At 50.5% G+C, this 12,127-nt stretch overlaps 1 protein-coding gene across 1 annotated transcript in view; it reads left to right on the top strand.

The window, feature by feature from the left end:
- Positions 1 to 9,608, top strand: part of PDGFRB (platelet derived growth factor receptor beta) — a 30,961-nt gene extending 21,353 nt beyond the window's left edge. Inside the window, exons 17-23 of the mRNA XM_079320115.1 lie at positions 8 to 126; positions 1,202 to 1,324; positions 2,724 to 2,835; positions 3,117 to 3,216; positions 3,312 to 3,417; positions 3,861 to 4,099; positions 4,587 to 9,608. Of these exons, the coding sequence (XP_079176241.1) occupies positions 8 to 126; positions 1,202 to 1,324; positions 2,724 to 2,835; positions 3,117 to 3,216; positions 3,312 to 3,417; positions 3,861 to 4,099; positions 4,587 to 4,737 (950 nt within the window). The 3' untranslated portion in view covers positions 4,738 to 9,608. The remainder of the gene's footprint in view (positions 1 to 7; positions 127 to 1,201; positions 1,325 to 2,723; positions 2,836 to 3,116; positions 3,217 to 3,311; positions 3,418 to 3,860; positions 4,100 to 4,586) is intronic.
- The last annotated feature ends 2,519 nt before the right edge of the window (positions 9,609 to 12,127 follow it).

Raw genomic sequence — 12,127 nt, 5'->3', positions numbered from 1 at the left:
CCTCCAGCTCCTGAAAGGACAGACCGGGTGACACTGATAAATGAGTCTCCACTCCTCAGCTACATGGACTTGGTGGGCTTCAGCTTCCAGGTGGCCAATGGGATGGAGTTCCTGGCTTCCAAAAATGTATGTATGCTGTCTGGTCTGTGGCCAGCAGTGAGTTTTCTACCCTGTCCTGTGGTCAGCCTCCTCCCACTGTCCCTCTGCCCTTGTCAAACTCCTTGTGGGATAAGTGGCCGTGCAATTGAAGAGCTGCTGACCACTTCCCTTTGGAAACACAGTCCTGGAGATCAGCATGACTGTATTTGCATGTGACAGCTAACCCTGGCTCACACTGAGCTTCAGACTTCAGATTCCCTCCTGTGCTCCTCCTGAGCTGTGTTCAGCACAGCTGTGGCATTATATCATCCCTATTTACTGGGATGACCAAACAGCGTGCTGGGAGCTAAAGCACAAGACATTCTGCAGCAGAGTAACTATCCTTCCTGGACACCCTTATTGCACTGCATGCTCTGAGCACCCCAGGAGTCATCAGAAATGCTTGTTCAGTGGAAATTAAGACGCCATAGAGGACTAGGCTCTGCGATTTCCTAAAGTCTGGCAGTAATAGAGCTGGATTGTGTGAAGCATCACACAGGGCAGGGCTAACAGAAGGCATCAATGGCATCAATGCAGAGAGAAATTCCTGGCTCTCTGCCCCCAGCCAGGCAGTCTGATCCCTAAAAGTGCATGGTCAGTTCTCCTGCAGCAAATGTCAGGGAGCAAATGTCAGACAGAAATGTCTGTTCATATGGAAAACATCCAACATGCTGCAAAACTAGGAGACACAACCCAGGCTGGTGTAACTCTGATGTTTTTAGGCTGCTGGGTTGGATTGTCCAAACAGAGATGGAGACATTCCCTCCTTCCAGCCCACCAAGCCCCCTTGCTTGGTCTGGCCCTGGCAGTCCCCTCTCTGCTGGGTTGTTCCAGTTCTCCCTGCTGGATCCATGTGGCTATTGCTGTCACAGAGGAAGCAGTCCAGGCAAACGGCAAACTGTTACAGCTCTGCTAGTGACTGAGCCATGATTATCCCTAGAGGTGAAATTATGTGAGGTGGTTACTGTTCCTGCAGCCCCAGGAATGGGCTGGTGCTGGAGCTGGGTGTGTTCTCAGGCTGTGAAGGCTCCTTGCAGTGACAGTGCTCTGTGTCCCCCTGCAGTGTGTGCACCGTGACCTGGCTGCCAGGAATGTCCTCATCTGTGAGGGGAAGCTGGTGAAGATCTGTGACTTTGGCCTGGCAAGGGACATCATGAGGGATTCCAACTATATCTCCAAAGGCAGTGTGAGTACCAGGAGCCTTGCAAGCTCCTTCTTCCCCAGGCTCTGAGCCTGGCACCTCCTGTGAGCCACCTGTCCATCAGTGTGCCCAGAGGTGATGGCAGGGCAGGACTACCAGGAGATGATGTCAACAACCAGCCACCCTTCATTTGTTTGCTCTGCACACTGTGCAGCAGCAGAATTGCATGCCCATGTCTCCTGGCCCTTTGCAGAAGACCCTGAGCAGTAGCAAAACTCAGGATTGTCCCCACTCAGGATTGCACACTGTCCCAGTCCTGGCAGCAGTGCTGCATCCTGCCAGCACTGAGTGTGGTCCTGAGCTTCAGACAGGAGGAGAGCAAGGCTAGGCAGCTTGGTAGGGCTGTAGTGACTCACTGACCACTCTGGGAAGAGATTCACAGGGTTCTGCTCTAACCACTAGACCACAAGTTAAGAAGAAGTGTCTTCTTGCAAGCAGCTACTTTCCAAAGAAATGTCTCTAATCTTTTGAGGCAGGGGAGGATAAGGCTGTAATTGAGCTTTGCCAGAAACCATTTCCTTGTGATTTCAACAACAACCTATTCACTCCTGAGACATTTCTGAATCTCCAATCTCAAGCAAAGCAGGCCATGTAATTCCCAATGAAACTGAGGCTGGGGGAGCTGTGAATAGAGACAGGTGCCTTAAACCCCAATCTTTAATGTACAAACTACATAACTTCTCTCATGCTTTCTCCCATGTGTTGTCAAACAGGTACTCAGAGCTTGGTCAGGGGGAACCTCCCGCAGAGGGATTGGGGTTTTCAGTCCAGCCTTGACATAGCTGGTTTCCTGTCCAAAATGGGAAATGAAACTGAGCCCCTTTGCAATCCTTCCTGGAGATTATTTTGGTATTCATTGTGCAAGCAAATCCCAGGAGCAGCACAGGCAGCGCTGCCTACAAGCTGGTCAAGTGAGGTTTTCTTTTTTATTACTCTGCATGAGTAAGAACAGAAAAGAAGCTGGATGTATCCTTTGGCTCTTTTCTGGTCATCCCTTAGCTCCTTCCAGCCTGTCTCAGTTTCCAAAGTAAGATAGGCCTGGACTTTCTTCAGGAGTCTTTGGTCAGGTTGTGCAAGTCAGTGGCCTCCTCAAGAGCAAGGGAACACACTGTGACATGTGTGCATTCATCATGGCAGGCTGTGATGGAAATGGATACAGCACATTCATTCTTTCCTCCTGCCTGCTGGGTCTGTTCTGCACAAAGGAGGCAACTGGTCCCTTCCAGAATGGACTGACAGCAGATGTCAACAGATGTGTTGAATTCACAGGCAAATCTGAAGGGTCATCTTTGCTTGTAAATTGGCTGTCAGGCTCTTATCTGTTGAAACAAGTGCTGTGGGTATAGCTGACTCTCTTATTGTCTCATTTTTGATTCTCTCTTAGACCTTCTTGCCCCTTAAGTGGATGGCTCCAGAGAGCATCTTCAACAACCTCTACACCACCCTGAGTGATGTGTGGTCATTTGGGATTCTTCTTTGGGAGATATTCACTCTAGGTAAGTGCCCTGGAGGTTGTGGTGGTGTCTAGTTCTGTTAATATGTTAGCAGAATCTCTTCAAAAACAATAAAAATGCATTTCTAACCCCCAAGTCCCTACTTTATCAGCCAGACTAGCACTTCATTCCCTGTCTCCTTCTTCCCCATGCTCTCGTTGCATTTGGAAGTGAAATGAAACGGGAAAGGTAAAGAAATAAGAAAACCTTAGTGTGAAATGTGTGTTGTCTGGAGAGTGGCAGGCAATCCTGCAGCCTAATTCCTGCTCTCCCTTTACCCCCAGGAGGGACTCCATACCCTGAGCTGCCTATGAATGAGCAGTTCTACAACGCCATCAAACGTGGCTATCGGATGTCCAAACCCACCCATGCCTCTGATGAAATGTAAGTGCTGTCAACACGTGTTTGCCCTGAATGTGCTTTACACCTTGCAGAAGCATTTCTACCTCACCTGATAACTCTCCCTTCCCTCTTGGCAGCTACAACATCATGCAGAAGTGCTGGGAGGAGAAGTTTGAGATCAGGCCATCCTTCTCACAGCTGGTGGTGCTTATGGGAAACCTCCTGGTGGACTGCTACAGAAAGGTATGTCTGTGCTGGAGGGACAGAGGGGGGTCAGTGCCTTGGTGAGGGCCCTCAGTCAGGGTTTAGTGCTGCAGTGCCAGAGGACTTTGCTGTGACTGAGGTCGCATTGGTTGGAGCAGCCAGTGAAGGTGGTTGGGCATCCCAGGAACATTGCTGAGACAAATGCATCTCCAGACAGGCAGCTGGTAACTCAGGAACTGTAGAAATCACAACTGCCAGAAGATGAAAATGCTCTTTGGTATTTTGGAGCTGTGAAGTTGTGCCACTGATTTCTCCCTTAGGAAGTGGTCATGGCCTATCTTTGTTCGAGTAAGGGCAGCTGAACCCAGCTAGAGCCCCTCTGGGACAACCCTGGCAGGCAGGAGAAGGAAACACAACACAAACTCATTGTCCCCACTCACAAGACCTTTCCCTTTCTTTGCTGCCCTGCCCTGTGGGAGCAGAGGTACCAGCAGGTGGATGAGGAGTTCATGAAGAGTGACCACCCCGCGGTTGTGCGCACCAGACCCGCAGCTGCTGTGCTGAACAATGCCCAGCTGGCTGCCAGCTCCCCCAGCAGCAGCACCCTGTACACAGCCGTGCACCAGAGCGGGGCTGACAATGACTATATCATCCCTCTGCCCGACCCCAGACCTGAGGCAAGCTGTGACCTCCCTCAGGAGGCCTCCATCAGCCGGGCCAGGTAAAAACATTCCTTCTGAGTGCTGTCCTTTCCCCCAGCTGTCCAAATCTGAAACAGGGGCCTCAGGAGGAAATGGGGATGCTCTGTTGAGGCAGAGACTGGGGATGGATATATTGGGAGAGGAGGAGGGCAGTGTCACCCCATCTGAGGTGCTGTGCTGGAGCCCACAGGGATGGAGGTGAACCTGAGGAGCTGGGACTGAGCTAAGATAGGGCACAATGTCACATCCCTGCACAGCTGAGGACAAGCAACCCCACTCACGGGGAAGAGAGCACACAGGAAACCACGTTCTGTAGAGCCCAGACAGCCACGTGTTGTGTTTGAAGGCTGAATAGACCCACCTGGTATGGTTTGTTCCACTGTGGGAAGCTACACAGACACAGTGGGGCTGCTGGGAACTCAACACACATCTCAGGTTATGGGAATCCTCTCCCACCAGGAGACCTGGGACAGGACACTCATTTCTCTCCCTCTTGTCTCCCTTCAGCTCTGTGCTGAACGAGGCCAACACATCATCTACAATATCCTGTGACAGCCCTCTGGGCCTCCGGCAGGACGAGGAGCAGGAATCCGACCCACAGCCAGGCTGCCAGGAGCCAAGCACAGGACACCAAGAGGTGGAGGAGAGCTTCCTGTAGTCAGAGCTGGCCTGACTTTGCATCTCCTTATGGAGAGGCCAGCTGAGGGGCTGAGCCAGATGTCACAGAGAGCCATGCTTGCACTTGTACATCAGGACATCCCCTCCTGTCCCAGCATTCCTCCTTCCCTCCTGTCTCCCACTGCTGGGTGGGGAGTTAAAGACTTTTCCCCATTGCCATCCCCTTCCCCCTTAAAAAGAGGTGGCTCAGTGCCAGAAACCCTCTAGATCACTGCCACATCCTCCTCAGTGACCAAACCACTGCAGGAGGGAGACATCTCACAGACCAGCATCTTTTCAAGTGGAAGACATGGCTTGGATCTCCACGAGATGCCACTTTCTGCATTGCCAAGATGATACTCCAGCCTGTTTCTCCCCCATGGCAAGGAGTTTCGTCTCTGCACCAGCACTTCTCTGATGGTGTCAGCAGCAGCCACACCTGGTTCTGTGAAATACCACAGGGACAGATCATCCACCTGGAGGCCATTGCTGGGGTGTAGAGAACCTGCAGCACCAACCTACAGCTGCTGGAGGTCAGGAGTACGTTGGATTCTCCTCCAGCACAGTCCAATCCTGAAGAGGCCAGCCAGTGTCTGGGAGGGATGGAATTACCATTTTCCTCTCGACAGAGATTCTCTGGTGGATAGAGCACACAAGCACTACAGGTATTCACAGCTCTGGGGCACAGCTCTGCATCCACCTGGAGGCTGTCACAGCCTTTTGTGCCCAGCATGGCACCAGGAGCCCCAGGAGCTCCAATGCCCTCACAATGACTTGGTTATGGAAGCAATGAGGGCAGTCACTGTTGTTCGTGTTGTCTGTGTGGACACTAAGCTAATTATTCTCCATTGAAGATTTAAAGGGAACAAATGTATTAATCCACTAGCCAGGGCCAGTATAAGGAAGCAATATGGTTATTCATTAATCTACTGCCACTACACCCAGCTCATGTGCTGGGAAATCATATAACCACGCCAGCTGCAGAATCCTTGTGCCTTATCTTTGGGAAGCAAAGGCTCACCTTTGGTAAACTGTTCACCCAAACACCCTTTTTCAGGATGGGAGGGCTCACTGTTCCCTCCTGAGTCACAGCAAGATTATGGGCAGAAATAAGGATGCCAGAACACCAACGCAGGGATAGCTCCAAAGAAAGAGAGGGAGAGAGGCTAGGGAGCTCCTTGGTCACAGCTGAACTGTGTCTCATGTTCTGCCACCCTCTGGGGTCAGGCAGAGCCACTTGCAGCCTGCCAGGGCTGTGAAATGTCACAGGGAACCAAGCAGGGCAAGAGAAATAGGGGAGGATTCCTCTCTCTTGGAGAGTGTTTTGAAAACTAAATGGTCCCAGACCTTCCCTCTGCTTCTCACAGATGGGTCAGGGGCTTCTCGTGCTCTCAGCTGGCACTTGAACCAGCAGGAGGAACACCAGGCTTTGGAAATGAGTTGTGAACCTCACCTGTGCAGAGATGAAAGTGGACCCCCAAAACCAGAGGTCTGACACCACAGAAGACAGCAGGTTTTTCTCTGAAATGAGTTTCACTTCACACAGGGCTCTGCTCACTGTATGTCCCCTGCTCCCATTAACTCTTCATTGTCCTACTCATGCACATCTCTCTGTGCATCCTACAGGAACTGCATAGGAAGGTTTACAAAATCAGAAATTCAATCAGCATCTTGCTGCGCTTCTGCCATCTCAGAACCACTGAGAATTTAATTTTTTTTTTAAAGTATGTAACTTCTGCCAGAAATCCCCAGCAAAACAGCTTCTGTTTTAAGTTTTCTACCATTCCAGTGCTACCATTTATGCAGCTAAAGGAGGAGTAGGTGTTTTGTGGGCTGATGTCCTTGGTAAAATGTGAACATAAGAAACAGCACTTTTATTGGCAGCCAGCAGAGGATATTTTCAGCCTATGTGGTCAGATTCCCCACCATCCATAGGAAACATACTGTGAATGACAACTGTTTTTCCATCTTCTGTTCCTCCTGCTTGTAATGAAGGAGTCATCTCCTCTGGCCACAGTTCATTAGATAATCCTCACTGCAGAGAAGCAGCAATTTATGAGATCCTCTGGGTCAGATCACTTGATATTTTTTAACATGTAAGGTGCTTGGCTTTGTTGTGTCACTGCAACTCAAGTCCATAGGATGGCACATCAGATTATCCTAATAGACCCTATCTGCACCAGCTCCATTTTTTGATTCATCCTTCTCTATCAAAGGTGACCAGAAGTACCCAGCACTGCAGGTGGGGTCAAACCTAGCCCTCACACAGGTCATTAATAGTTCTGGCCTGTGCTGGTCTCCACTTGCCTGGTGTAGCTTTGGATAATATTGGCTTTTTCCCAGCCACAACATGCTGAGAGCTTGGAGTCATCCTCTGACCAGTCTAGGCACCTACGTCTTTCTACACTTCCAGCATTTCTAACCAAGCTACTCCCTGCTGTTCCAGACATTGGGTCATCAGCAAATTCTGTTAACAAACTTATTTTTGGGCTGGACTGACTAATAAAAATATTAGATACTTCTAGCAACAAGAACAATCTGAAAGAGCTACTTTTACTACCTCCATCCAGCCCAAAGATTTCCCCATCAATTAACAGCTTCTCACTTTCTCTTTGGCCATTTGCTTATTTCAAAAATCCTGTTCTAAACTTCATCTTGTACAGATTTAATTGCTAATGAGATTACTAATTTTCCACTATCAAATAGTTTTCACAGTCCTGAAAGGAGAGATCTCCCTGCTGGGGGAGCTCAGGTATTTTGTGCTGTTAGCTAAGCATTAGCTAATTTAAATGCCTATTGCATTTTGTCCCATTTGTAGATTTACTGCAATTATAATTTGCATCAAAATCTGTTCTGGCTGCTAATGGGGTGCTATCCCCACCTCCCTATTCCTTCTTAAAGTAGGTACACCAGACTCTGCAAAATGGTACCATTCTGCACTCCAGAGGAATATAACCAAATACTTGCCCTTGGCCCTCTGATTTTAAGGGCTGAGTCTTGCACTTTGTAGTATTTTCCTGTCCTTACTCAACCTTTCACAGCACCTTTAGCAAGTTGCAGTGACCAGACCTTCTCAGCCAGGGATAAGCTGGCAGCTGGACAAAGCCAACATATTTTGCTAAGCATCCCTGAAAGAGAGGGCTTGGCAGAGCTGGGGATGACAGATCCAGCCCCACACTCCCTCTGTCTCCTGCCAACATCCCAGTGCCTGCATGGCCTGGCAGGTGAGGGCCAGGAGAAATGTTTGGCTGTTCTGTGCCCATCAGTTTTGTAGCTGTAATTTCTCTGTTGAGACTCTGAAGGGAACTGATCCCACTGGGTTTTCTGTTTTGAAGATCAGTGTTTTTTGTTTGGGTGTGGTTTTGTGTTTAGAGGTGGACCCAAACTGAGCCCCCCATGAAGGAAGATATGTCACAGCTTGGGCCCATCTCTAGTGCAATATCTTTTTATTTGTAGATTATATTTTACTCTACATCTGTTACATTGTTATCAGAACCAGTATATGCATAATCCTACTGCCAGTCACTATTTCATATGTGTATCCCAGAAACTAATGCAGCACTCTGGTGTCTCTTTCCACATTTAAGGTGTTCCTCAGACTGATGTGTGCACAGTTTTTAATCCTTTTATCCTTCTCAGTTTGAGTGTGGTATTTTCTTAAGCACGAGTGTCACGTTTAGTGTTTGTTTGTGTTGTGTTAAGAAATCTAGAGCACAGTGGACTTTACTTGTGACTAAATTGTCTCTGTTCACCTGCCCAGGGGCCTGTGCAGGGTCCCTGGGGATGGGGCAGAAGTGCAGTGCAGATGTGCAGCCAGGGGAAGTCAGCCACAAGGGAGAAGCAGCTCTTCTCTTCCTTCCCAGTCAGGGCTGAGGGAGAGACAGCACCACAAATAAAGGTACCAAGCACTTAGGGTTTGCCTGTGGGGAAGCCCAAGGTCTGTGCAGAGCTGGCAGATGTGCAGGAGGGGATTTCACAGAGAGAAAACCCCTGTTCCAACACACAAGCACAAGGCAGAGGCCTGGCTGGGCTCGGTGCCTAGCTCAGGTGCCAGCATGATCAGGGAGCCTGGATGCAGCCTGGCTGTGCTCCCACTTGGAGAACACAAAGGTTGCCCTTTGGTGGCCCTTTGGTGGCCCTTTTGGCATCCCTTGCCTCAGGTGTTTGCCCAGGCAGAGAGCAGCCAGGGCAGCTCCAGGCACACACAGGCCATTCCTGCAGCAGACCCCAGCCCTGCCTGGGTGCAACAGTGCAGACACCCTGTCACCTGCAGGACTTGCCCAAAGCAAGCCAGATATTGCTTAGAGTAAGTGTCCATAGGCCAGCACACGGGCTGCTGGGCTAGCAGCATAGTTCCCATGTTCCACCTCTGGGAAATGCCAAGGTGCATCTAGTTGGCTTTGGCAAGGGCAGGGGAGCTGCTCCAGCAGCACTTTGGGGGGATGACTCTTGCTGGGGTGGGAGGAGGCAGGGAAGCCAATTTGTGCTGGGAGGCCTGCAGTGTCCCATCATTCCTCTTCTTTCCTCCTTCATGGACTGATTGCACCAGAACTGCAAATCTTGCCCAAAGTGTGCCCTCTCCCCATCCTGCTGTGCTAACTTGCTGGCATCACACTGTTCCTCTGCAGCCTTTTTGAACAGCAGCAGCACCTATCTCCATGCTCTCTGTCAAAATCAGCATGAGGGTGAAGGATAAAACAGAGTTCAGACTAAGGTACCAAAGAGTTAACATTTTTCTAGGTTTACAGTTGTATTTGTAGGATTTGTACTATGTCACATTTATAGCCATGAGATATTATTTTTATGCTGTAAACTTTTACAAATATGTTTTTAAAGAAAGAGTTTAAAAATAAAGGTGTTTTTCATTTTGCAGAGTCCCATCTCTTCCTTTATTTGCCTGCTTTTGGTTGCTCCCACTCAGATGGGGCTGGGAACACAGCTTAACCCTGTGGTGGGTGAAGGCTAAGCATGTTAATACCCTGTGCATGACCCCAGTGCTTAGTGAAAGCCAAGGGAGCCAGGCAGGGAGAAGCACTGCAAGGAGCAAGGAGCAGAGACAGGGTAAGGAAAGGGGGCAGGATCTGCCCCATCTCTCTGGTAACTGGTGGCTCATGTGGCAGGTGGGTAGAGGGAAGGATACCAGGAATTATTCCCATGTCCCCACTGCCTGGGGTTTGGGCCAGCAGTCCCAGCTTAGGGCTTGGGTCTGTGCTCAGATCAGGGTGGGGAGCAGGAGAAATGACAAACTGAAAGTGGCTGGGCTGAAGGAGATGGCAGCTACCACACCACTGATTTTTCCACATGGTTGAATAGCTCAGGGCAGTGGAGGGCCTGGATTCAGCAATAGGGCAGGAATGGCTCCAGCAGGAGCCACACTGCAGCACACAGGCTCCCCATGCCCAGCTCTCCTCCCTTCCCTCTGGGGTGAGGAATTTGCTGATACCCTCAAAAGATGCAACTCCAAAATCCTGGCTCCCTACACCACCACTCCCTCAGATCCACATGTCACTCTGTTCCTATCACCTTTCCAGCCACGAGACAGGCACCTTGTGAGCCTTACCCAAAGTTTTCTCCTCTCTCTAGCTCAAATTTAACTGCTCCTCCAAAATCCATCTCAGAAATATTTGCATCTGCTCTGAGCCATGTGCTTGGAAAGCCCTGGGTTGCTGCTAGGAGGGTTTTTGGTTCAAACACATCAGTGTTGACCCTGTTTTTCTGCTACATGATGCACACTGGCCACAGTTGTGCTTCCCTCATCTCCTGGAAGTTCTCTGTGTACCCAGAGGACCAAGGCATGGAGTGTAGCAGCAAGCAAGTCCAAGTTCCAGCAGGGCTCCCCTTTCCAGCACAGCCTGTCCTGGGTTTCTGCCTCTGCCCATTTTTCCAGAGTGGAGGTTTGCAGTCTCTCTGACCAGCTCAGGCTGATTCTCCCCAGATATGCTCTGAGTCACCTGGCACAATTCAGGGCATTTTTCTCCAGGAGCTGAATCAGCAGGAAAAAAAAAATCCCCTTTTGTCCAGAGAGGCTGCATCAAAGGCTCAAAGTAGAGAAGGGGAATTGACAAACCTCAGCCCTGAACCCCACTGATCCCTACCTATCAGACATTTTGCATGTCAGGATGTGTGGAGAGGGGTCATGGGGCTGGAAATGAGCAGGCCAACATGGGGACCCCTAGCAGGGCATTTCCCCACTCCAAAACAAGTGTCCTCTGTAGAGGGACAGACACCCCATGGAAGAGCCCAGGAAGCAGAGAGGCTGCAGTGACAAACCCTGGGGGTACCAGCAGGACACAGGTGCTCCACGTGTGTCCCCAGAGTGCTGCAGGGCAGTTCAGGCAGGCATGGCACCATGCCCAGCTGTGCTCAGTGCTGGGGTCCCACAGGGCTCCCAGCCTGGGAAACAAACCTTACCCTCAGTGCTCCCAACCAGGGCTGACAGCAGCCTCCATTCCCCCTTCCCCAGGCAGCCTACCAGGCACTGAGCAAGCCTCATTCCATCTTTCCCAACCATCAGGGCTCCACAGGTATTCCTGGGCCTCAAGTTGTTCAAAGCAAGATTGCAGCTTCTCTGAGAGCATCCCTGCCCTGTGCTCAGAGCTGCCTGGGCATGTGAGCTCCAGCAGCACTCCTGTGCCTGAGCTGCCTCTTGCACATAAGATTTGGGGTGCAGCCTGCAGGAGGAAGAAAGGGACACAAAGGAGGGAGGGACCCCAAGTTTGTCCCAGTGACCATCCCCAGGTGCCCATCCAGGCTGGGGACCCCATGTGTCCAGGCTGTCACTTGGGGGTCACTGTCATCAGAAATGCTCTGCAAGGGACCCCCTCAAAGAGAAGGAGGGTTGAGAGGTTGTTTCCCTTCTCTCTATTAAACCTGTCTGGTTTAATACTTATTCACATTGGTGAGTCAGTTCTCTCTGAGCTGGTATTTGTTCCTGGGGAAAAAAAAAACACTAAAAAAGAAGAAGGAGGGAAACAAACATCCTTTAAAAAGCCCCTTTGGCTCGAAAGGAGGAAAGAATAATCAAGCAGACACCTCTTGTGGCCCAGCTGCCTGACAGCCCCCCTGCTCTGGGCAGGAGCCCCCCAGAGCACCATGCTGCCTCTAATTCATGTTCTTCTTCCCTGCATCCTGCCAGGAAAAACTGCTGAGGGGAAATGTTCTTTGGCCAAAAGCTGCCTTTCCTTCTCTCTGGACTCCCTCACACTCTCCAGCCATCCTTCTGGCCAAAACAAAGAGCTCTCCACGTCCCCATGACTCTTAGTCATCTCCAGCACAGTCAGCCGTGCTCTCATCTCTTGGCCAGGACCTTGCCTTGCTGGTACTTCTCTACCTGCCCCCTTTGGGGAAGCCCATTCCAGGCTCTGGGGGCTTTCAGGGCACTGCAGGTGCAG

Source organism: Erithacus rubecula (genome assembly GCF_903797595.1).
Source record: "Erithacus rubecula genome assembly, chromosome: 16".
Taxonomy (NCBI): domain Eukaryota; kingdom Metazoa; phylum Chordata; class Aves; order Passeriformes; family Muscicapidae; genus Erithacus; species Erithacus rubecula.
This window is presented reverse-complemented; position numbering and strand designations above follow the sequence as displayed.